This window comes from Parasteatoda tepidariorum, chromosome 9, assembly GCF_982258835.1.
Source record: "Parasteatoda tepidariorum strain Cologne lab strain chromosome 9, Ptep-v5.0, whole genome shotgun sequence".
NCBI lineage: Eukaryota > Metazoa > Arthropoda > Arachnida > Araneae > Theridiidae > Parasteatoda > Parasteatoda tepidariorum.
The window spans coordinates 5455039-5482196 of record NC_141763.1 but is presented as its reverse complement, the minus strand read 5'-3'; the positions used below and the strand labels follow the sequence as shown (position 1 = coordinate 5482196).

The following is a 27158-nucleotide window of genomic DNA, read 5'->3' as shown; positions in this document are numbered from 1 at the left end:
CAAAAATTTGAAAAACGAAAAAAGTGGGGAGCATGAAATACATAACAGTACATATACACATTTTCTTACTCATACACATGCACAACCACATGCACATCCACATTCAGATACAATTACAGATATACATACACATATTCTCATGAGCACACATACTGTTACTGTTATGTATTTCATGCTCCCCACGTTTTTCAAATTTTTGTTTTTTAATTATTATTCTCCACTACAAAAACGTGGTTTTTAAAAATATTATTTTGATTTTGATTTTTTTAAAATATCCGGTTAGCAATTTCCTTTCCGGAAATGACATGCGTATTTTACAAATAATAATTACTGAGATATCTCGTGACCCTGTGTCGATTTCCGCTTTCTAACTGACACCAGGAATTACTGGAACATTCCAAATTAAATAATATCCCTTCGAATTAAGAAGTCACACTTTGCTATTAAGAATATTTTATTAAATTATTATGGTATCTGAAGAGATACAGTAAGGTAAAGACATTTTTTTTTTAGATTGACTCAATAATAATAATAATTTATGAATAGATTTTTTAAATTTAAAATTAGATATCTGGAACTACCCCTTAATAAGTTTTATATTTTTGAAAGTTTGCAAACAATATTTGTGCCGTTTTCCGATTTGATGGAACACTCAAATTCCTGTTACAAGCTAGGGTTGGCAGCAATCATGATTTTAAAAAATAAATGAATCGAATGTATCGATTAAATCATATCCTTTTATTTAAATCAAATAATAATAATAATAATTTTTTTTAAACATTTTTCAACCAAGCCACAATTATTTGATAATACCTATAATTGTGTTTTAAAAACAATATTAACGTTAAACTAGTTATTATTTCTAAGTAAAATGGTTAAAAATATTTAATTTTTCCAAAGTAATTAATGAATACATAAAACGATTATTACTTTTATTCAAACTCAGCATTCTGTAGAATTTTAAGGAAAGGAAGAAGACAATTTGTCAATTAGATATCTAATGAAAAGTAAATTAGATTAGACCAGAAAACATAAAAGGAGAAAAATTAATACCAAGTTTCTACGAGTAGAACAAATCTTTATTCATTATTGATATGCTATTAGTTTTGAAAGCACTTGTTAGTACGACACTTAATAAGTTTTCAAAGCACTTGTAAGTACGACACTTAATAAGTTTTGAAAGCATTTGTAAGTACGGCACTTAATAAGTTTTGAAAGCATTTGTAAGTACGACACTTAATAAGTTTTGAAAGCATTTGTAAGTACGGCACTTAATAAGTTTTGAAAGCACTAAGTATGGTACTTAATAAGTTTTGAAAGTACTTGTAAGTATGGCACTTAATAAGTTTTGAAAGCACTTGTGTATTATTTAAAAAAAAAACATAAAAACTAAGTAAGTATAATTGAAATATGTTTATTACAACAAATTATTTTACATACAGTTTCATGAAATTTTTGCATTTTTAAGGTTTTTTTTAAAATTTTTTAAAATTCGTTTGTTTATATCATTCGTTTTTTTAAATTTTCTTTAGTTTATTTTGATTCATTTATCCCACTTAAATTCTTTCTTAGTATAAAACCTTCAATGCCAATTCAATTAGACTTTAAAAAATCGCAACTGAAAGAATAGAATTATTAATTATAGAGTCTAAAAATGTCATAGTCTTATACTAATTATTAAAAAAAAAAAAATCACTTGCTTTCAACAAATGATAATTTTCAAAAAAAACCTATGACTTTTTTAAAAAAATAATCAAGTGATTTAAATTGTGATTTTAATCGAGTGAAATAACCTAATCTTAAATATGGTACGTAAATCTGTGTTAACGCATTAACGTACTCTTTTTTTCCTTCTTTCTAATAAACAAGCATTTTTTTCGACGGAGTTAGATTTGCGACCCTCAAAATAAGGGGATCATCGCGAACTTGAAAATATAGTCTTATATAAGCTTTTATAGATGACTAGATTTCCATTTGATCCAATGAAATTAAATTTCGTTGCCTCACCATTTTTCGCTGTTGCTATACGAAATAAACTCAAAGTAAAAAATGTTGAAACTATGTTCTAAAGCTGAAATATTAAGCAGTGCTAGAAACAATGTCTGGAGCAAAACTAAAGAAAGAAGAAAACCACATTTGAAAAAAAGGTATTTAATTACTTGAATTTTCATTTGTAATATGTGACTGTTACTGCTTTTTTTTTTTAATTGAGTAAATCAATAAAAATATAAAAAATGAATTTTTTTTTTAATTTTGGAAAAAATTCAGACACTTATTTATTCCTATCAATTACTAATCACTTTTTAGAAAAGAAAAAATAAATTCTTTTTTTTTTGTTTCTACCGTAAATATTGTTGAAGAACTTAAATAAGCTTAACTAGCGTTGAAGCACTTCGCAAAAACGTTGACCTAAAAAAGATGTTAAGCACTTCCTAAACGGTCCCTTAATAGGTGACGCAATTTCATAGAGTAGACATGATCGCTTCGTTTCTGATTGCTATGGTAACGGATTTATGAAGTTCGATGCTAACGGCCTAGCTAATAAGAATTAACAATGAAGGCTGGGATATTATTTGTAATAACAGCCTTAGGTGTGATCTTTCTAATCAAAAACGGTAAGATTTTTATTTACTAATAACTAAATGTTCGAAATTTTTTTCACCGGCAGTTCCCTCCCTTTACAATGGCGTCTGTTCGATTCGAACAGGTGAGCGTTTTTTTACCTTACCTGCGCGGCGCACCCAGACTGTTAGGGATGAAATACCTCAAGCAAAGTTTTATATATATTTTCTGTCGTTAAAATTTAGGCCTTTTTAAAAATATTTTATTTAAGAACTCTACCAAAATTGTTCGAATTTGTCTCAAGTTGCATGGGTGTGGTTTGTTTACATTTACATTCGAAGCCCTCACTAAAAAAAAATAACTAAAAAAAAAATAGACCCCCTTCTGATTTAGAAAATGAAGGCTTATGACAAAAATTAAGTAACAATGTTTTTACTTTCAATAACTTGTGTAACAATGATGCCCATATTTATTTAAATTTAACAACGTGTCATTCAAAGATTTTTAAGCAAATAATTAAAATTCCTTTTATAATTACAAATTCTTTTGTTGTTTTCAATCAAAAGACTCATCACGAATAAACATACGAAAATAATGTTTACGTTTTCATTAGAAATAAATGTCCAAATTAAATTTAATTGAAATGACCTGTAATTCAAAAATCGTTAACAACAACAAAAAAGAAGAAAAAAAAGAATTTTTGCCTCAAATCATCGATGATGAAAGTTACAATATAACTTTATAATTTTTAAGATTATAAATAATTCACAAATGAATATTTTTTGATGTTTTAAGGAATATTTCAACTGAGTTACTTTCTAGAAATGTTTTAATAATACAATATTTTCCCTAAAGGTTTTTAGAAGGGCTGTCCGCCCCGCTTGCCCTTGAACCCTTTAAATGCGCCCTCTTTGCCTTTTTGTAAAAATAAGCCGTCATCCCTTAAAAACCCTGCCTTTTTACTTTATTTTCTTAGTTGTTTTCTTAACCAACTGTTTTAATTATAAGTCCACTTTATTTAGTGACTAATAATTATTTAGCTCCAATTTGTAATTTGATTCATTCATTTCAGTAAGATTTCCCTTTTGTAGTCTAGTTATATAGTTAAAATTCGCATGATATTTGGTCCCCAGAGATACTCACAATTTTTATACGGGGGAAGGGATTGAATGACTTTTTTAGTGGTTTTAAATTTTACCATTAGTTTTTCCTAAATAAATACCTTTTACTTAAAAATGCACTTTTAAATGTTTATTTTCTCGTAATTTTCAGTTTAAATTATAGAAAAAGCTTTAAAGATGTTCACCCATTAGTCAGCTTACTTTTTTTTGAAAAAATATATACAAGGAGATTGTCTTTCAGCTTGCCTTTAATTATTTTTCAAAAGCTTCGAATTTCTCTGTTATTTTGATAATGAATGAGAATTATTTTGTGAAATATACACATAAAATAGCATAAGAGGGTAAATCTAAAAATTATCGGATTAAATTAAGTTATTAAATAATATTACGTACAGGGTATCTGCGCACCTGAAAAGTCGTGAAAAATCATGGAAAGTTATGAATTCCGGTATTAAACAAATCAATGCGATTTCAACTATTATTTAAAAAAAAATCATGGAAAGTCACGGATTTAGGTCGATGAAAAGTCTAATTTTTAAAATGGAATTTACCTCCCCCCCCAATTTCATGTAGTTCCGAATATCTGAATTTGTAACAAAATCCCCATTCACAGTCATATTTTATTAAAATATAAAATGTTTTTATCGTGTTCGTTAAAAATTAGGGTGCTCTTTCGGAAAATGAAAGAAAAAAAATCATTTATAGAACGAATTATCTTTTTAACTTCAGAAATTTTGTTATTATTTATTTTTTATTTTATCCATTTTTTTTTATTCCGAAAAATGAGAACAGAAAAATCACATTTCATCAGGTTTCACTGTATAATGCTTTTTTAAATTGATTGTTGTGTTTTTTTCGGAGAAAATAGTAACTTGTTAACGTTAAGTCATGAAAAATTCTTGGAATGAGTGATGGAAAGTCATGAATTTGAAAATCTAAAGTGTAGCAGATACCATATTTTGATAAATTTTAACAGTGGGATATGAAAACTCAGAGTGTGAGGCACCTGTAGGGAGAACTCTGAATAATAAACAAATGAATGAATAGTTTTATGTTTATTTTCTGCAAAATATTGTTAGTCTAGTGTTTAATTTACTTATCATTCCAGGAGAATTTCATTTTATTTATTACAGCATAATTCCCTTTTAATTGAAACAATTGAAATTATCCGTTTAATTAAAAGCAGGGTTTGTTGATTTAAATCTGCTTTATTTAAATCAAATGATTAAAAAAATCATTGATTTAAATCAACTGATTTTTTATATACTATATATATTCAGGGTTGGGTTTTTGCCGTCAAGAACTGGTTTTTGACATGACAGTGGTAAAAACCGTATTTTTACCGGTAAAAACTGTCAAAAACCTACTGTTTTCTTTAACTTATGGCATATAGCGGACAATATATTATTTTCACATAATTGCCTTTATAAATGAATGTTCTAAATGATTGCTATTGATTTTGCAACTATATACATGCATTCTTAGAGAAGGATATACATTCATGCAGAAATATTGTAATATACTTATTGAAAATAGTGATACTTGCTTTTATCATTATAGCTTGATTTGCAAAGGATTCAAAAATTTGCATTTCTTAATTGTTAGAAATAAACAAACAAACAAAAAAGCTTGGAACTATTAATAAATTCAAGAACTAAAAAGAAGAATTTAAAATTTGGCATTTCTTAAATATTAGAAATAAGCTAAACAAAACTTTCAAAACTTGTAACTACTAACAAACTCTAAGTCAAGAATGACTTGACATTCTTCAGTAATGTAATATGACAAACAAAATGATGCTTGGAAATGTTGAAAATTTTGTTTAGTATCCTAATATTTTACTTCAAATAGTATGTTTTGATATAATCATGTTGGGAAAATGCAAGAACCTGTTCTTAAATATCTTTTAACAACTTTTTTTCTAATTTTATTGCCCAAAAATAAATTAATTTTAAATGATAAGAAGTTAAACTCAAATAAAAATACAGTTTTACTCAAACTATGGGTTTTTGACAGTTTTTGACAGAGGGGTTTTTGACATGATGGTAAAAACCATGGTATAAACCGGTAAAAACCGTCATGTGTCAAAAACTTGCCAACCCTGATATATATTGAGTTAAAAAGTTAAAAAAAACAGTGTTTTAAATTATTGATACTTTTATTATTTCTTTTCTAAGTTTTAAAATGAATTTTAAATAGATTGCTGCATCAATTAATTTTAGCTAACAAAATTACTTTCTTTCTTGGTATGTGTTAAATTCCAAAACATTTGAATTTATATTTTTAAAAATCTTTTGATTCTTGAGATTGAAAGTAGAGATTAAAGTAAACATTGGAGTTTTTTTTTATATTATGTTTACAGTATCTTTGACATTATCAGATTTTCTATAAAGAAATTTTGTGGGAAAAAAATTCAATGAGTACATAGAATTTTTAAAATTTATTTTTAGCTTAACTTATCTATTTTGGTATAAGATTAAAAATGAATATTTTAATATAAAAATATATAGATTATTTTTTTTTTTATGAATGACTACATTAATAAACACAATCTGTTACATTTATTTTGTAATTTTAAAAATCAAAAGAAAAAAAAAGAAATCACAATTTTAAATTAAAATTATGGTTTTGTAATTGAAACTTTGTATTAAAAATTAAAGAATTCTTTAAATTTCAATTATGCATTTGTTTCAAAATGGTTATGCATTCAAAGCTATGTGTTATAATGAAATATTGTTTTATGTAGTTAGAGCTTCTAAAATATTCTTGTTTTAATATTAATTTAATTTTGATTAAACATTTATGCAGTTTTTTCATTCATGAAATAAAGTTCTTACAGTGTATTTGAATAAAAAAAAAATCTGATTTAAATAAAAAAAATCAGATTTAAATCAAAAAAATCTAATTTTTATGATTTTTTGAAAAAAAATCAAAAAAATCACGAACCCTGACTAAAAGAGACATGCATAATACAATTGGAGCATGTTGCAACTTCTATACTCTTAAGGATAGAGGGAAACTACCATTAATTCCTTTTTATTTTAAACTATCAGAATTATTAATTAAGTCTATAGTTTTAGTTTCAATATTAATAGTATGCTTCATCTGAAATAATTAAAATATAAATAAACTTTGTCTATAATTGTTCATGAATTATTAATAAAATAATATTAGGGAAGTTACTTTTTATTATTTTTTATTGTATTTAATTCTTCGAAATGTTAATGTTAATACGGAGAATATTGTGTTGTAATTCTTCAATATTCTGTAACACTCACACTAACAACCGTAAATTCATTTTTATTTTAAACTATTTTAATCATTAATTTAATCCATAGTTTTAGTTTCAATATAAATACATAGTATGTTTGAATTGAAATAAATAAATTTTAAATAGACTTTGTTTATAATTGTTTATTTATTATTTATAAAATAATATTAGGGAAGCTATTTTTTATTATCGTGTTTTAATTCTTCGAAATGTTAATGTTAATACGGAGAATATTGTGTTGTAATTCTTCAATATTTTGTAACATTCACACTAACTACCGTAAATTCATTTTTATTTTAAACTATCTTAATTATTAATTAAATCTATAGTTTTAGTTTCAATATAAATACATAGTATGTTTGAATTGAAATAAATAAATTTTAAATAAACTTTGTTTACAATTTTAATTACAGATTATCAGTTGTTGTTGTTGTAGTTCATTTAAGTCGCACTAGATTTGCGCAATGGGCTTTTGGCGACGGTCTGGGAAACATTCCTGAGGATAATCCGAAGACATGCCATCACAATTTTGATCCTCTGCAAAGGGGATGGCACCCCCGCTTCGGTAGTCTGACGACCTGCACACGAAGTCGAGCACTTTACGGTAGAACAGTTTAACGAGGACCCATATCCCACACCCTCGGTCCCTACGCAGACTAATCCAAGTGGTCATCCACCCGCACACTGACCTCATCCAGTGACGCTTGACTTCGGTGATCTGCTGGGAACCGTGTCTTAACGATCAGTCCACTGCGGGACTACTCATTCAGACTCGTGGTGGCTTAGAGGAGAGAGCGTTCGCTTTTCAATGAGGTTACCCGGTTCGAATTCCAGCTACGACTGGGATTTGAATTCCGCAACCGGTTCGCACCGACCACAGTGCTGACATAAAATATCCTCAGTGGTAGACGAATCATGGGTTAGAGTCCCTTTGCCGTCAGGCTAACCGTGAAATGTTTTTGTGGTTTTGCTCTTTGTGAAACGTATATGCTTAATGAGGTTTGCTTGCCTTCTAGATTGGTATCAACATTGGTAGACGTAAACTCAAAATTGGGTCACTTTTTCAATATCGGTTATCAAATAAAATAGTTATTATCAAGTCTTTTTAAATATCATTGTCGCCAATAATAAAATGGCAAAATTTTTAGGGTTCTTCTTAAGAAATAAGCACTTTTACTCTATGAATTTTGGCTTTTTGTACTAATGGCTTATTACCCTTATTTCAATTTGCATTTATGACCTAAATTAATTAAAAAACGATGATATCAAGAATAGAATGGCTATTTTTTAAGTTTCTCCTAAACAAATCAGTACCATTAAAAGGATATAGTGTGGGTATCTCGATACTGATTGGTTGTTGATGCTTGGCATTTGTTTCCGTTAGTAGCTGTTCAATCCATTCTATTTCGAGTAAGCCCAGCCCGTCAAGTATCAATCCTTCTAAGTGGCACATTTTAAATTCTTTCACAGAGATTTAAATTATTTCTCTGTATATTTTTTATTTAACACCAAGTCAGGCACGAAGCCAACATAAACAAACTAATTATGCAGCCAGGTACACAAAACAAAAATGTTATCATGGTTACAATAAAATACTTTAGCAAATGATGAATCGTAAAAGACGAGAAGGAATTATATTTCAACAAATTTGATCTGCTTTACGCCGCTGTATTTAATTAACTTCAAATACTAACATTTCTAACTTAGGTGGAGAAACTTAGCTCAACTTTAACACGTCATGATGGGTGTGGGTATCCATGATCTTCTTCTTGAAGTGCATTTCAAGTACCTTTGAATATATAACTAATTTTTCTTATTACCGTTGATTTTAAATTATTTACTATTATAGAAAAACATTTTAAACGAATCACTTAAACAAAATAAACACGTCATATCAGATATCTTTAGAAATATTAATTTGGCTACATAGTCGACGAATATGTATATATATATATATATATATATATATATATATATATATATATATATATATACATACAGTCAAACCCCGCTATAGTGAACCTTCAGGGGACCGACATTTTGGTTCACTATAACCGGGGGTTCACTATATCCGTTACGCATGCAATTTAACTAATGATTCCCAAACTCCTCCCTTTTATTACACATCATTCAAATAAATGACTTAAAAATATTATGTAGTAGTAAAAGATAAGTTATTTTTCATTACTCTTCCTCTTGCGTGCAAAAAAAAAATTTGTATTTTTTAGGTGATGAGCAATCCTCAAAATCAGATATGAAAACACTTCCTGACTCTCAGATAATTTTTCCTGAATTTCTGTTATTCCGCTATTTAAACCTGTCCAATCTGCCATCCGAGCACATAAAAGTTGCCTCATAAAATCGCTTAGCAAATTCATGGGCATTTGTCCAGATACTGGAAGATTGCGGCTTCTTCGAATGGTGAACCACTTCAGTAATGCTTCTCCAACATCCTTGTGATCTGCTTTTCTCAACTTTTTTCTGCTATCGAAATTTTTTTCATGAGCAGAAATAACTAATTGCCTATTTTTCCATTTGTTACAAACTACAGATTTGGATAGTTTATATTCCCTGCAAATATCAACTTGATTGCATCCATTTTCAATTTTTCTGATTATGTCCATTTTATCATCAATGGAGAACGTTTTACGTTTATCATAATTTCCACCAACTTGACTGAATGGATCATGGTATTAATTCATTATAATTCATTCAATTAAGTCATTAACAAAATTTTAGTCATATTTTTGTTGAATTTTTGTTCGTATTTAGGGAGCTATTTTCCTAGTTTTTGAATAAAATCTTCATGTTTTAGGCTACTAAAAGCAACTATTTTGTTAATTTTTTTTTCTGTGGCAAACCCTTCATGAAACTAAAGCGAAACATCCCAAAATTTCGGCAGAAAAAAGTCATAGAAAAATGGTTTAAAAGTGAAAATAAAATTGTTAATTTCATTGAAATGTATGATTTCTTCTTTTCAGGTGAGGGAATCAAATGTTGGGTGTGTCGCTCAGATTCTGATCCCAGGTGTGTGGATCCTTTCGATAACACAACCATTCCTATATTCGACTGTGATACTGTAAAGCTCGATCATTATCCAAATGTTAAAGCATCCATGTGCAGAAAGATAAGACAGAAAGGTATCCTTTTTTTTAAAAAATACTTTATATTATTACAGTTAATAGACGCACTATAAAATTCTATGTAAAATCCTAGTTATCAGATGATACTCTATACAGCTTTAGTGGTTAGGAGGAAATTTGGGTCCGTTACCCCAACCCCCGGTCCGTGGATCAAGTGGTACCGGGCCACCCATTACATTGAAATTGAATTTAAATTCCTAGGTTTATACCCTGAATTAAAAATATTTGAGTTCCATTAATTTTTTAATGTTTTAAAAAGTAAAAAAGAAGGAAACCACAGCAACTATTTTCTCTTTCATTTAGTTTTAATTAAAATAAAAATCAATCATCCTAAATGTAAATATCATAAGTAAATCACGAAAGTGCGGCGTGAAATTGAAACTAATGAAGAACTTCGTCTTCTCTCTCGATCGTGACTAAGTGATTTAACGTTCTAGTAAGTTAAAATGTTAAATCACTTTATGTTTATTTTTTGGTGTGACTGTATTTTATTTTGAAGGCATGTTTAAATACACTTAAACTAAAATTAATAAATCAGAATTATCTAAAATATAAACAATCAACGCCCCCGCCAGTGGGCCGTGATAAAATTATCAAACGTTGACAGGTCCGCGGTGATAAAAAGGTTGGGGAACACTGCGTTAACAGACTCTTCACAAAATATTTTAACTTAAAAACGGACCCTTACAAAATATTTTAACTTAAAAACGGACCTTTCAGAAAATATTTTAACTTAAAAACGGACCCTTCAGAAAATATTTTAACTTAAAAACGGACCCTTTAGAAAATATTTTAACTTAAAAACGGACCCTTCACAAAATATTTTAACTTAAAAACGGACCCTTCAGAAAATAATTTTATCTTTTATTCGGACCCTTCACAAATTTGTTTATCTTCATTATCGTTTTGTTAATTGAATAAATTTTTCCCAGGGCAGAAAACAAGAAGAATGGATGTAAACGAATTAAGTTTTGTCTTCGGCAGACGATTCTTTCTTTATTCGTCCGAAATGAATATTCTGCGTTCAAGCAGTATTGGCTAAATACCAAATATTTGTGTGTTGCATCTCTAATTTAGAAGCAGCAATTGCTGTTTATTTTTGAAAAAAAATTTTTTTTAATTATAATTTTACAGTGCAGAGCATAATCTTGTATGTCTTTACAATTTAAAAACTCCTTGAAAAAGTTTTTTGGCAATAACCGGACCCTATTTGAACAAGTTCATAAAAGCAGGACCCTGGTTGAAAGAATGTAAGTCACTTTTTTCACAATTTCACAAAAACCGGACCTTTCACAAAATGCCCGGACTGACCCCTGGTTGATATTGTAATGCAATACGTTAATAATAAATACAAATAGGAAGTATATAAACAAATCTCCCGGATTAAAAACCCATTACATGTACGTTTAAATATAAAAGTATTGCATAGAAATTCGTGCAAAACATGTCATTATTAAAAAACTGCAGTGCGCCTAATCATTTGATCTCATTATTATAATATACTCATATATAATGCTTGATATAATAATTATTCTATATTTATATAATGCATCGTCTAATTTATCTTATCGTCAAATTTATATTTTGTATCGTGTCTCATTTAACCCATTGATACACTAACGTAAACAAGTGCAAACAGTTACATAAAAACATTAAAGCTGTATAGAGTATCACCTGATAGTTAAGATTTTACAAAGAATACTCTAGTGCGTCTAATAATCTTTCCAGGGACTGTATATTTAAACAGTCGAAAAGATAAGACAGAAAGGTATCCTTTTTTTAAAGAACATTTTATTTTATAACTAGCACTTTTTGAGGTTGATCAATGTTAGTAGACTTGCAACCCGGAAGATATTGGATCTGGAAAAAACTAGCCTCGGTGGAAGACTTTTTCTTTTTTTTTTCATGGAATGTTATATGGAGGGAGAAAAAAAACCACGATAACCTCCCACTATTAGCCCGATGACTAGGGTATTCTAACCTATAACCCGTATACAACTTAAGTTATTTTATGTCAGCACTTTATTTTATGCGAACTAAGAGCAGAATTTAAATGGAGCAGCTTCCGCTGGGATTCGAAACTCGGTAAATTATTAAAGAACTTTTGCTCCCGTATCAATGGATTAGCATTTTAATGCAATAGGTCAAAAATAAATACAAATAGGAAGTATATAAAAATTCTCCCGAATGAAAACCCATAACATGTATGTTTAAATATAAAAGTATTGCCTATACACTGGTGCAAAACATGTCATTATTAAAACACTGTTACGAGACTCTATCAGAATGTAAAATATTCTGTCGTTCTCTACTTCTAATCTAAATAATAAATCTGACTCTAACTTTAAGAAAAAAAGAATAACATTTTATTTACATAGTAATTTTTCAGACGATTATTTCTTGTTCCACAAAAAGACGAATGAAAAACGTTGCCATGGCAACTCGGGAGTTTTAACAGAAAACATAAGTTAGCTTTTAGCTTACATAAAAAATAATTAACAACTTTTATCAAACACTACGGTGTGTCTAATGATTTGATATAATAACAGGGTGGCCACCCACCTGGAAAACCTGGAATCATCAGGGAAGTTTTTTATACTGGAAAAAACCTGGAAAAATCAGGGAAATTTGGACAAAAACCTGGAAAAATCAGGGATTTTTTAAAGAAAAGCGAAAATTTTTTCTTTGATTTTTCTTAATTTTACTAATTTAAATTATTTACTAATTTTCTTAATTAAAATTATTTTACCAATTTTACCAACCCACGTCTAGACGAAAATTTATTGCCAAACAGTTGAAATACCACCAACTTAGCAATATTTCGCTTGCATCAAAATTTGGTTCATTATAACTCTGTTAAACTCCCATGGTTTCTCAAAGAATAGAGAACCTCTCCAGGTCACCTCATTCCCATAAGGTGACACTCTATCCCATGAGTCAAAGATGATAAAATAACATTAAAAAAATAATATTTTAAATAAAATACTTTATAATATTGACATTTTTCTTGTATCCATCCTGAACTTTGTGAGGGAAAAAAAGCACATTGACCAGGAAATTTTAGGATTTTTACCTGGAAAATCAGGGAAATTTGAAACCTGATTTGAGTGGCCACCCTGAATTATTATAATATACTCATATATAATGCTTGATACAATAAATATTCTATATTTATATAATATATCGTCTAATTTATTCAATAGTCTAATTTATATTATATATCGTCTTTAACCCATTGATACACGAACGTAAAAAAGTGCAAACCGCGTAATAACAATAAAGCTGTATTAGAATCGCCTGGTAATTAAGATTTTACATAGAATCTTAGAGTACGTCTAATAATTTGATCTAATTCTTATAATATTCTAATATAATAACTGATATAATAAATATTCTATATTTATATAATATATCGTCTCATGTATCCAATAATTTATATTATATATCATCTCATTTAACCCATTGATACACAAACGTAAACAAGTGCAAACTGCTGTATAGAGTATCACCTAATAAAGCTGTATATAGTATCACCTGGTAATTAAGATTTTACATAGAATCTTACAGTACGTCTAATAATTTGATCTAATTCTTATAATATTCTAATATAATAACTGATATAATAAATATTCTATATTTATATAATATATCGTCTCATGTATCCAATAATTTATATTATATATCATCTCATTTAACCCATTGATACACAAACGTAAACAAGTGCAAACTGCTGTATAGAGTATCACCTAATAAAGCTGTATATAGTATCACCTGGTAATTAAGATTTTACATAGAATCTTAGAGTACGTCTAATAATTTGATCTAATTCTTATAATATTCTAATATAATAACTGATATAATAAATATTCTATATTTATATAATATATCGTCTCATGTATCCAATAATTTATATTATATATCATCTCATTTAACCCATTGATACACAAACGTAAACAAGTGCAAACTGCTGTATAGAGTATCACCTAATAAAGCTGTATATAGTATCACCTGGTAATTAAGATTTTACATAGAATCTTAGAGTACGTCTAATAATTTGATCTAATTCTTATAATATTCTAATATAATAACTGATATAATAAATATTCTATATTTATATAATATATCGTCTCATGTATCCAATAATTTATATTATATATCATCTCATTTAACCCATTGATACACAAACGTAAACAAGTGCAAACTGCTGTATAGAGTATCACCTAATAAAGCTGTATATAGTATCACCTGGTAATTAAGATTTTACATAGAATCTTAGAGTACGTCTAATAATTTGATCTAATTCTTATAATATTCTAATATAATAACTGATATAATAAATATTCTATATTTATATAATATATCGTCTCATGTATCCAATAATTTATATTATATATCATCTCATTTAACCCATTGATACACAAACGTAAACAAGTGCAAACTGCTGTATAGAGTATCACCTAATAAAGCTGTATATAGTATCACCTGGTAATTAAGATTTTACATAGAATCTTAGAGTACGTCTAATAATTTGATCTAATTCTTATAATATTCTAATATAATAACTGATATAATAAATATTCTATATTTATATAATATATCGTCTCATGTATCCAATAATTTATATTATATATCATCTCATTTAACCCATTGATACACAAACGTAAACAAGTGCAAACTGCTGTATAGAGTATCACCTAATAAAGCTGTATATAGTATCACCTGGTAATTAAGATTTTACATAGAATCTTAGAGTACGTCTAATAATTTGATCTAATTCTTATAATATTCTAATATAATAACTGATATAATAAATATTCTATATTTATATAATATATCGTCTCATGTATCCAATAATTTATATTATATATCATCTCATTTAACCCATTGATACACAAACGTAAACAAGTGCAAACTGCTGTATAGAGTATCACCTAATAAAGCTGTATATAGTATCACCTGGTAATTAAGATTTTACATAGAATCTTAGAGTACGTCTAATAATTTGATCTAATTCTTATAATATTCTAATATAATAACTGATATAATAAATATTCTATATTTATATAATATATCGTCTCATGTATCCAATAATTTATATTATATATCATCTCATTTAACCCATTGATACACAAACGTAAACAAGTGCAAACTGCTGTATAGAGTATCACCTAATAAAGCTGTATATAGTATCACCTGGTAATTAAGATTTTACATAGAATCTTAGAGTACGTCTAATAATTTGATCTAATTCTTATAATATTCTAATATAATAACTGATATAATAAATATTCTATATTTATATAATATATCGTCTCATGTATCCAATAATTTATATTATATATCATCTCATTTAACCCATTGATACACAAACGTAAACAAGTGCAAACTGCTGTATAGAGTATCACCTAATAAAGCTGTATATAGTATCACCTGGTAATTAAGATTTTACATAGAATCTTAGAGTACGTCTAATAATTTGATCTAATTCTTATAATATTCTAATATAATAACTGATATAATAAATATTCTATATTTATATAATATATCGTCTCATGTATCCAATAATTTATATTATATATCATCTCATTTAACCCATTGATACACAAACGTAAACAAGTGCAAACTGCTGTATAGAGTATCACCTAATAAAGCTGTATATAGTATCACCTGGTAATTAAGATTTTACATAGAATCTTAGAGTACGTCTAATAATTTGATCTAATTCTTATAATATTCTAATATAATAACTGATATAATAAATATTCTATATTTATATAATATATCGTCTCATGTATCCAATAATTTATATTATATATCATCTCATTTAACCCATTGATACACAAACGTAAACAAGTGCAAACTGCTGTATAGAGTATCACCTAATAAAGCTGTATATAGTATCACCTGGTAATTAAGATTTTACATAGAATCTTAGAGTACGTCTAATAATTTGATCTAATTCTTATAATATTCTAATATAATAACTGATATAATAAATATTCTATATTTATATAATATATCGTCTCATGTATCCAATAATTTATATTATATATCATCTCATTTAACCCATTGATACACAAACGTAAACAAGTGCAAACTGCTGTATAGAGTATCACCTAATAAAGCTGTATATAGTATCACCTGGTAATTAAGATTTTACATAGAATCTTAGAGTACGTCTAATAATTTGATCTAATTCTTATAATATTCTAATATAATAACTGATATAATAAATATTCTATATTTATATAATATATCGTCTCATGTATCCAATAATTTATATTATATATCATCTCATTTAACCCATTGATACACAAACGTAAACAAGTGCAAACTGCTGTATAGAGTATCACCTAATAAAGCTGTATATAGTATCACCTGGTAATTAAGATTTTACATAGAATCTTAGAGTACGTCTAATAATTTGATCTAATTCTTATAATATTCTAATATAATAACTGATATAATAAATATTCTATATTTATATAATATATCGTCTCATGTATCCAATAATTTATATTATATATCATCTCATTTAACCCATTGATACACAAACGTAAACAAGTGCAAACTGCTGTATAGAGTATCACCTAATAAAGCTGTATATAGTATCACCTGGTAATTAAGATTTTACATAGAATCTTAGAGTACGTCTAATAATTTGATCTAATTCTTATAATATTCTAATATAATAACTGATATAATAAATATTCTATATTTATATAATATATCGTCTCATGTATCCAATAATTTATATTATATATCATCTCATTTAACCCATTGATACACAAACGTAAACAAGTGCAAACTGCTGTATAGAGTATCACCTAATAAAGCTGTATATAGTATCACCTGGTAATTAAGATTTTACATAGAATCTTAGAGTACGTCTAATAATTTGATCTAATTCTTATAATATTCTAATATAATAACTGATATAATAAATATTCTATATTTATATAATATATCGTCTCATGTATCCAATAATTTATATTATATATCATCTCATTTAACCCATTGATACACAAACGTAAACAAGTGCAAACTGCTGTATAGAGTATCACCTAATAAAGCTGTATATAGTATCACCTGGTAATTAAGATTTTACATAGAATCTTAGAGTACGTCTAATAATTTGATCTAATTCTTATAATATTCTAATATAATAACTGATATAATAAATATTCTATATTTATATAATATATCGTCTCATGTATCCAATAATTTATATTATATATCATCTCATTTAACCCATTGATACACAAACGTAAACAAGTGCAAACTGCTGTATAGAGTATCACCTAATAAAGCTGTATATAGTATCACCTGATAATTAAGATTTTACATAGAATCTTATAGCGCGTCTAATAATTGGGTAAAGGACTGTCTGATTGTTAAATTAAAAATGTACATTTATTGATAAAGAAGAAAATATGTGGCGCTTGTTATTACAATTTCAGTTATTTCAACGAACTTCAGGTATGTAATAAGAAACTGTTTGAAAAGCGCTGTAGAAGTCAAGAAATCTATTTTAGGTGACACTTTTTTAATCTTTGCAGAATGACTATGAAGGTGTGCCAAATCAATATGAACTATCAGAGTTCTACGAGGTTGTTGGAATTTTAATAAAATATTAAGCGATTTTTATGGGCAGTCCCCCTGATTAAAATCATAGTTTATGCATCTATTAGATTGGGATTTATATAGTTGCCATTCTGAATTCAATTATTGATTTAAAGCAAATAATAATAAAATAATTTTTCCTACAAAAAAATAATACTGAAATAAACAAATGAATGAATTTTTATTTTTTTTGAAAATGCGTTCTGACAATAAATACAAACTCAGGATAGCCCAGAATAACTCATATCTGTATATTTTTTAACACTTTTTATTTATTTGGTTGTAATCAGTATATTTGATAATGGTTGTATAAACTGTTACTTTACATAATGCTTTTTGCTACAATGACAATGTTTAATTAAAATAGTACTTACTAGGAGGCTTCGCCCCCTGCTCGCTGGCGCTCGCCAACCCCCGAAACTGCTTTCGCAGTTCATTTCGGATTGCTTCGCAATCCGATGCTCGCTTTGCTCGCTCACTGGATACGTTCTTAATGTCTAGCTTTTGTATACTTTTTTGAACACTGAAGTTCCGAAAACTTTTCACTGTAGAAAATTCTAAACCTGTACATTTCAATATTAATTTGAAATTGCAAACAGTTCACATATTTTGTTTAATCACACTATTCTAAATTTCAGTTGTTGAGAAAAGTAACTGTTGTAAATTTTGTTTTAATGTCTTTCCCACCAGAGGGCTAAAACCATGTGTTGTAAAGCAATATGAAATAGTACTGAACGCCGGATGTAAAGCATCGGCTTCGATGAAGATAATTTTGTGAGAATTTTTTTGATGATTCGGTGAGAATTCACCCGATTAGACATATGATGCTCACTGCGTGCTCTTGCGAGCCGAATCCTATCAATTAAAACGTATTAGCGTTTTATATAATATAGTTTAGCCATATGATGCTCACTGCGTGCTCTTGCGCGCCGAATCCTATCAATTAAAACTGAAAACTGTTGCCAACGCGAGAAAAGAAATATCATCGGTTTTATTGATACATACGTATTAGCGTTTTATATAATATAGATTTTATTTCTACTACAAATCTCTTTGTAAAGACATGACGTCACTAAATCTTGTTGTATATATAATAATAATAATTGTTGTTGTTGTAGAGCATTTACGTCGCACTAGAGCTGCTCAATGGGCTATAGGTGACGGTCTGGGAAACATCCCAGAGAATGATCCGAAGACATGCCATCACAATTTCTGATCCTCTGCAGAGGGGATGGCACCCCCACTTCGGTAGCCCGACTTCCAGCACGCGAAGTCGAGCACTTTACAGTAGAACAGTTTAACGAGGACCCATACCGCACATACTCGGTCCCTACGCAGGCTAATCCAAGTGGTCACCCACCCGCACACTGATCGCAGGCCAGTGGTGCTTGACTTCGGTGATCTGCTGGGAACCGTGTCATAACGATCAGTCCACTGCGGGACGAATACCAATAATAATCAGACTAATAATAATAATAATCAGACTGATTATAATAACAATGATAATCAGACTAATAATAATAACAATAATAATCAGACTAATAATAATAGCAATAATAATCAGACTGATAATAATAACAATAATAATCAGACTAATAATAATTAATGTCAATAATAATAATTATATTCAATAATAATAATCACGGAAGCATTAGTGGGTTAGCATTGTATTGTAAGTATCTAACTATTTTGTTTGATTTCCATAAATTAAAATTTTTTTTATTTATTTATTTCAGTGTATGGCAATTGGCGTTTCATTCGTTCCTGTGCATTTCTTGGTACCCCAGGCGAAGGAACTGGTAATGAGAACTACTGCACTATGAGAACGGGGACATACAATGTGTTCATGGAGACTTGCACATGCAACAGTAAAGACGGATGCAACACCGCCTCATCCAATCACCATCTCTCATACTTCGCTGCATTCCTCCTTCCCATTCTTCTCATGCTCAGGATCAGACTGTTTGGCTGATTCTCGCCAACTTCATCTTTAGGACCGTTAAAAAAAAAGGAAGAGACAAACCATAATCAAAATTTTTTGATAGAAGATATTAATCTTTTACAACTTTTAAAGAGTGCCTGACCATAATTGTCATTACCCTTAATTAGCAGAAAAACATAATGAGACCAACCTGCTTTACTGCTAATAAACACCTTAATAAGCAGGGTTAGTCATACGTCACCAACGACACCAAAGCAGCGGGTTCCAAATAGAGTTGGGTACTGATTCGAATCAGTGATTTGATTCGGTGATTCGAATAACTGATTCTTATGAAGTGATTCACGTCGCCGATTCCAATCATGTGTTTCGGAATCACTCTTCGAATCGAATGATTCTGATCAATGATTCAATTCAGCGATTCGTATCCTGTGATTCGGATCAGTGATTCGAATCAACTGATTCAGTTCTCATTTCGAATCCAGTAATTTGGATCACTCATTGCGAATCACGAGATTCGAATAAAATGCTTTAAGGAAATTCAAAATTGGAAATAATTCGAAAAAAAAAGGTACCTATCACTATTTTTCGTTCAATTAATGTCGATAGAAAAAAAAATGCATTATTCTTTCTCATTAATGAATTCTTTCAAGTAAATAAATATACTTATTTATATCTTTTGTAAAATTGTATATGTTGCTGATTTATATAAAGACTTCTAACTATGAATTAATAATTATGTAAATTTTAAGAAACTACGAAAGAAATGCTTTATTTTTTTTATATTTATTTATTTTTATCTGAATTCCTAGACTTCTTTTAATGGAAAATCTTGAGTCCTTAATAATGAATGAGTAAGAATCTCTTAGGTTTTAGAAGAAATTAACTATGTATGACATGGCATCACTGTGAATCAAAAATAGCTGAATTTTAGGAGACAAATATTCATTATAATTTAAATTTATTTCGATAAAATCAACTGATTCGATTCATCAAAGTGAACTGATTCTATTGATTCGAATTACTTTTTTTTCTGCTGTTTCAGGGGAAGAACAATGATGCGTTCAAGTTTTTAATGAATTACTCGTGATTTTAAATACGATACTGTGGTTCGATTTTGTTATTTTGTTCCGCAAATTTCCGTCCTATTATAATTCCTAAGATATCCATATTTCGGTTCAAGGTTGAACCAATATTTTTTTTCTTCTTTAGAATATAGTTTGTGATTTGTTAAATGTTACGTGATTGTCGCTCAGAAAAGTTATTTGTATGGCTATTTTGGGTAAATCGGAAAATTCGATTCTATGTAAATAAAATAAAATAAAAAAGGTTAAGGAGGAAAAGATACAAGGGGGGAAAAAGTATCGATTGAAATTTTTTAACTATGAAAATGATCGATATCGTGAAATATCGATAGTTTTTCATGCTATTGTGAAATATCGATAGTTTTTAGACATCGCTATACCGATGTTTTAACACTATTGCAATAAGTATCGGATATACAATAATTATCGGCTATGGCAATATCGCGATTCTTATCAACAACTATGAATATCAAATACCACACATTGTGAGAATAATCGTTAGCGATAGTTATTGACACGATGTTATCGTGAGTCATGATAAATTTGATTTTTTAGCGAAAATATTAATCCATCTGAATTTTTAATATTAGGAAAATATCGAAAAATCGTGATACTTCCTAGAGATCTATCGCGATATTATTAAAATACTTATTTCACCCATCACTAACTAATATATAATAGTAATATTTTATATGGTTCTTTCTGAAAGACAAATTTTTTCATTGTACTTTTTTCTCCATTTTTTTTCTTAAAATGAATCTCATTTTTTATTCTGAGAAACACTTGTCGATCCGGTGAATGTCTTTTTTACTTATGCTCAATTTTTTTGTGTTAAAATAGAAGGAAAAAAAATCATATTTTTACTTTCATGAAAATCTTATACAAGTAGTTCTTTACCTGTTTTTACCCATTCACCCACCCTCTTTTGGTTATTCTTTCAATCTCCCCCTTTCAAAATCAAAGCATACGTCTACAGTCGGACTTCTATATAACGAACTTCCATTTTGCGAATTTCTCTATTTCGCTATTTTTTTTCGAGGAACCAAGAACATTTTGGAAATTTCTGCGTACAATAACTCCCAAATAGCGAAGTGAATTTTCTATTGAACGAACTTTTCTTTGAAATCCACTTTCCCTATTTCCCAAAATATTTCAGAACATTTTAAACTTCTTAACGCATTTCATAGAGGAAATGACCTTGAATTGATTTTCGAAGCCCCCCTTAACTTTCAGAGAAAGCAGTAAAATCACTTTCTCTTTTAGTTCGCATTTCAAACGAAAAACTTAAATGACATAAATGACTTAAAAACATAAATGACAAAATGAACGGATTTTATCAGTAGGCATTAAACTTAAGAACTCATGAGGTAATGTATGTTTAAAATTATTTTTATAATAAATGCAGCTATAATTTTATGCATTTAGTTTTTTTTTAGTTGAAAATGTATGCAGCATGATTGTGTAACACTGGATAATGTTTTGCTCTATTATTGCTTTCCATGCAGATTTCTTTTAGGATTAAGATTTATAAAATAAATAGTAGATATTAGTTAACAAGATAAAGGTGTATCGATTGCTATTTTAATGATGTCCAGTGTTTATGAATTTAAAACTTGTTTTGTGTCGTTTAAGTATTTCAAAAGGTTCTTTTCTATTTAAAGAATTTTCCATATAACGAACTTATTATCGGGATTTAGCGACTTCGTTAAATAGAGGTTCGACTGTACTATGTTTATTCCATGTTTTAGGCTATTTGAGACTACAAAAACGTAACAAATTTTGATGTGCCTTCGTAGTCTTTTCATACTATCTAATAATTCAATCGTTGAAAGAAGTGCTTAAAGAGGGTGATAGTTTTTTTTCGCCGATCTATTTCTTCATTTTTATTCAGTGAGAAGCAGCAAAGATGATTAAACTTAAGCATTAATTGAAAACCATAAAACTCTTTAAAAGAGTCTTTTGTTTGCGATTAGTCCATGGCATTCATTTCAACTTAAAAAGTAAATGGATTTTATCATAGATTTCAGGCAGCAAAATAACTTGGGCCCAACTTGGACAAGTATTCCCGAATCTTGGCTCAATACGGATTAAAATGGCCGTAATTTTCCGATATCAGCCCTATATGAAATTGTCAGTTTCACACTATATTTTATATTCATTACTCAGTCAATATACAGTCCTTGGGCAATCTAGTATTAATACAATACAGTAAAAAAAATCAGTTACTTTGCTAAATTCTAACACTTAACTGTCGATTCATTGAGTCAAAACTGAAAAATCAGTTACTTGGCTAAATTCTAACACTTAACTGTCGATTCATTGAGTCAAAACTGAAAAATCAGTTACTTGGCTAAATTCTAACACTTAACTGTCGATTCATTGAGTCAAAACTGAAAAATCAGTTACTTGGCTAAATTCTAACACTTAACTGTAGATTCATTGAGTGAAAACTGAGAAACTTGTATAGGGGCTCTTTGATGAAATGACAGCGTGCAAATCGAGTAAAATAATAGTTTTTATTATTGAAAAAAAATGCTTCAAAACATATCTTTATCTGTTATATGGAGTAAAAAAAATGGCTTTTGCAAAGTTATAATAATATGTTTAAGAAATTGCAAAAAGTTTTAGCAAGCACGTCTTACAATTGGGTTCGCGACTCTGAATTTATGATATTCTGCTTTTTATTATTTTTTCTGAAAATGCATTAGAAATTATATGTACATATTTTTTTAGCCTATTATCATTGTGATAAATGTGTATTTTGCTTTTTATAAATTTGTAAGCTAATAGAAAAGGTCCTTTCGAAATCTCTACGCTAATCAAAGCGTTTGTTACGATGTTATGCATTGTGCCTAGATCTGTTTATATTTACTCTGCATTAAAAAATTATCTATATATTTTTTATGATTATTTGCAGAATATTTATGTTTTAAGTTTTTTTTAATAATTTTTTATTTATAACTTTAAACATTGATTTAAAATATTCGATATTAATATATCAATGCTTTTTTTTATTTGGCATTTCTATGAATATTTATCAAGAATGAGTTTAACATACATTTGTAAGAATTATCGCATCTAAAAAAGTTAAAATTTTTTTCATATATATGTAAATGCATTTCTTTATTTTATATGGAATAATATTTTTCAAAAATGCAAACTTTATCAATTTTTAGCAGTATAATTGCACCAAAGAATAAACATAATCTAACTCAAAATATTCCTGTATATTTTTGTTGTTTTTTTGCTTTTCAAAAAGCATTTTATACTTATGTTTCGAATTGCTTCTTGTTTTAAAAGAAAATATACAAACGTACTATTTACTATTATTACTATTACATGCAATTATACATTGATATATTTATATGCATGGATAATGGTGCATTGTAATTTTGATATTTTTTATGGATATTTATGCACATTTTCGATCTGATTTAAATTTATTAGTAAATTACAAGCATTGAAAGTTTATATCTCAGTTGCGTGCGATTTTATTCGCGTTATTATTAGTTATTTTATGCTTATTTATCTAGAATAATGTTTGCTAATAAAATAACAAAACAGGTTATTTTATAATCAGATTAAGATTTGTTAATATAATAACAAAACAGGTGTCTGAAATCGCGGATTTTAATAATTTAATGACACTGTTCATTCTAGATAAAATAAAAAATACTACATAATTATGATCGCAACGTAGCAATGCTATCAGTTAACAGTTGTAGCTATTCCTGCGTGTTATACCTTCGTGATTTAACTTATGTGGAAAAAAAATAAAAACTTCGACGTGACATCTGTAATGTTTGCATACCTTTATTTTTTCTTGTTTTTTATGGTCTTTAATTCATAATTTTAAACTTAATAAATGAAGGCTTGGTTTTACAAATTTAGGAATATTGTTTAATGATAAAATTTTATTTAATAACTCGACACTATAGAACAAAATTAACTGTTGCCACCGGATGAATAAATGTAACAAACAACGAATAAATATCGTTTGCTCGTCGGCATTCAATTGCCATGCATATTGATATTATTTTTTTTAATAAAGTTATGAATGTTTCAGAATATTCTGAAAACGACTTTATTTCACGCTCGTTTTTTAGAATTATTTTTCTTTTCGAATTGTACCTTATCATTTTTACCATATTTCAAGAAATGTTTCAAAATAAAAAATTTTCTTGAATCGTTTAAAACGTCTAATTTTTTGAAAAATGGCCACTGTTAAAATGCTACAACCGGCCACCTGTAGCAAAATTTCTCAAAATTTTACCTTTCTTTCACTTATCACCAAAATATCTGTAAAAAAAAACCATCATAAAATCGGCCATAATTAATTCACGATTTGTGTAGGATTTCTTTGTTAAGAAGTTATATTCTTTAAAAAAAATTTTTTTTATCGTAAGAGTTGGAATTGTATGCATATTTGTCTTTCATACTACTACTGTTTGTTGTTTGTGGTGAAAGTTGTTTGGAAGTGTATTTTTGTACTGAACTTTGTACAGATTTTGTATTTAAGAATGAAATAAAATTTTATTCACTTTAAATAGGTTGATTATTTCAATGTTTGTTGGTTTTTCTTTCTATCGTTTTGTTGGAATTAATAAATTTATTTGTGTATTCCTAATTATGTTGCAATGTGTTGAATGGTTTTTGCTCTAAACCCAAAAAAGTTTAAACCTCATTCCTGACTGGTTTACGTAGTTTTAAAGTTCGTACTGGTTTTTTAAATTCACAAAAACTTTTAATGTAACAAAAAAAGTGCTATTTTTTTACACCGACAAAAATAATTTAGCGAATTTTTGTTGTGGAAAAAAAGAACAAAATAAGTAACGCAGATAAGGTCTTCGCGGTCACCTCTGCTTATGACGTCGTAAGGCGATGTGGCGCTGTGATCACGTTGTGTAGAGGTACTTCATTAAGTTCGTAGCTTAAGAACGTTTTGAAACTTAGCATAATTCTTTGTACATCGTTAGAATGGCCAGTCGTTATAGTGCGACTTTGTCTGCTGCTATAGTAACAAGCGAGAGCGCATTTCTAATGGGGGTGAAGTGAAGATGTCGATTGGTTTACTCAGGCTTCAAAGATCAAGACAAAACTATTCAACCCCACACCCCTATTCGAAGTGACTTTCCTTCGTAACCATGGTAACCGCTATGACGCTGGAGGAGTTCTTCCGAAAGCCGCGCTATACAGTGACTCGAGACGCGTTCTCATCAAGAGAAAACCGGGAGTCGATATCGGCCCTCTAACATAGTTGGACAGTACCACAGAGGTGGTCTGGGGAGGCATAATGGCAGACGTGCTTACTGTCCTTCAGAAGTTCGATAGAGGTACTCTGACAGGTCAGCGGTACACACAGGGACGATATCTTTGCCCCCTCTGCGAGACTTTTCCACGAAGCATAAGGATTCAATGTCATCTTTAAGGACGATAACACCCGTCGACTCAAGGCTCAGTTGGTGGACGAATACCTCCAACTATTGGAGTGGTCTGCAGTGTTCCCTGACCTTAATCTAATCGAACACGTATGGGACGCTCCAACGATTCATAAACTCAAGCGTGCCTTGGTGCAGGACTGGGTGCCGCATGAATTAATTAGGACCTTGATAAACAGTATGAAACGCCGATGTGAGAAATGTGTTAGAGGTGATCATACACCCTATTAAACGTGTTTTTCTCTAACTGACAGGATATCGGTCAGCCCACAGTGGGCCAGCATCCAAGGTTTCGTGGCCAAAATGAGTATTTCGATAAAGTTTGTTTCAGAATTTGGGTTTTTTTTTGTGTGCAGGTAAATTGAATTCATAGTTGAAATTTTGAAATACTCTAAAAATACCGAAAAAAACTAAATGACGGCTGAAATAGGGCGAGCAAAAATAAAAAAATAATATAGTACGCTTAATTAATTAAATATAGCGATGAAAATATAATAATTTTCGTACTTTTATATCAAAAATGAAAAGCAAATTATATTTCTGAAGTAATATTACAAAATAACGCGAAAGAATTTCAAAATAACTCGAAAACATGAAGAAAAAAACATAATTATTATTTTTTGGTATATTTAGTCCACCTTTTGCAATATGGGCAAAATGGGGCAGGTTTTTTCAAAAGAAGGAACATCAAAGAAGACAACAAAAAGAAGTTTAGCTAATGACCTCGTGGAACTTTTTGAAGATAAGTTTCGAAAGTGATTTAAACATTCAAATGATAAGATTTAAACTATGAGTTTGTCAAGAGTATTAATTAATCCAACAAATAGAAAAATTTTACTATCATTTCAGACTAATTACTTTGATGAAAATGTAATAGTAAGGTGAAACTCCTATATATATTTCTGAAATAAAAATTTAAAAGTAACATTTAAAAAAACCATATTATTCACTGCATTGTACTCTCGTCGGTCCAAAT

The 27158-nt window shown here is 28.7% G+C and overlaps 1 protein-coding gene across 1 annotated transcript; it reads left to right on the top strand.

Moving 5' to 3' along the window:
• Positions 1-2443: 2443 nt before the first annotated feature.
• On the top strand, positions 2444-25291 carry LOC107447655 (UPAR/Ly6 domain-containing protein crok). Its single transcript, XM_043050195.3, has 3 exons — positions 2444-2615; positions 9936-10094; positions 19457-25291. Exons 1-3 carry the CDS (start codon positions 2555-2557, stop codon positions 19690-19692), a joined length of 456 nt encoding a protein of 151 aa, XP_042906129.1. The 5' UTR covers positions 2444-2554; the 3' UTR covers positions 19693-25291.
• Positions 25292-27158: the final 1867 nt, after the last annotated feature.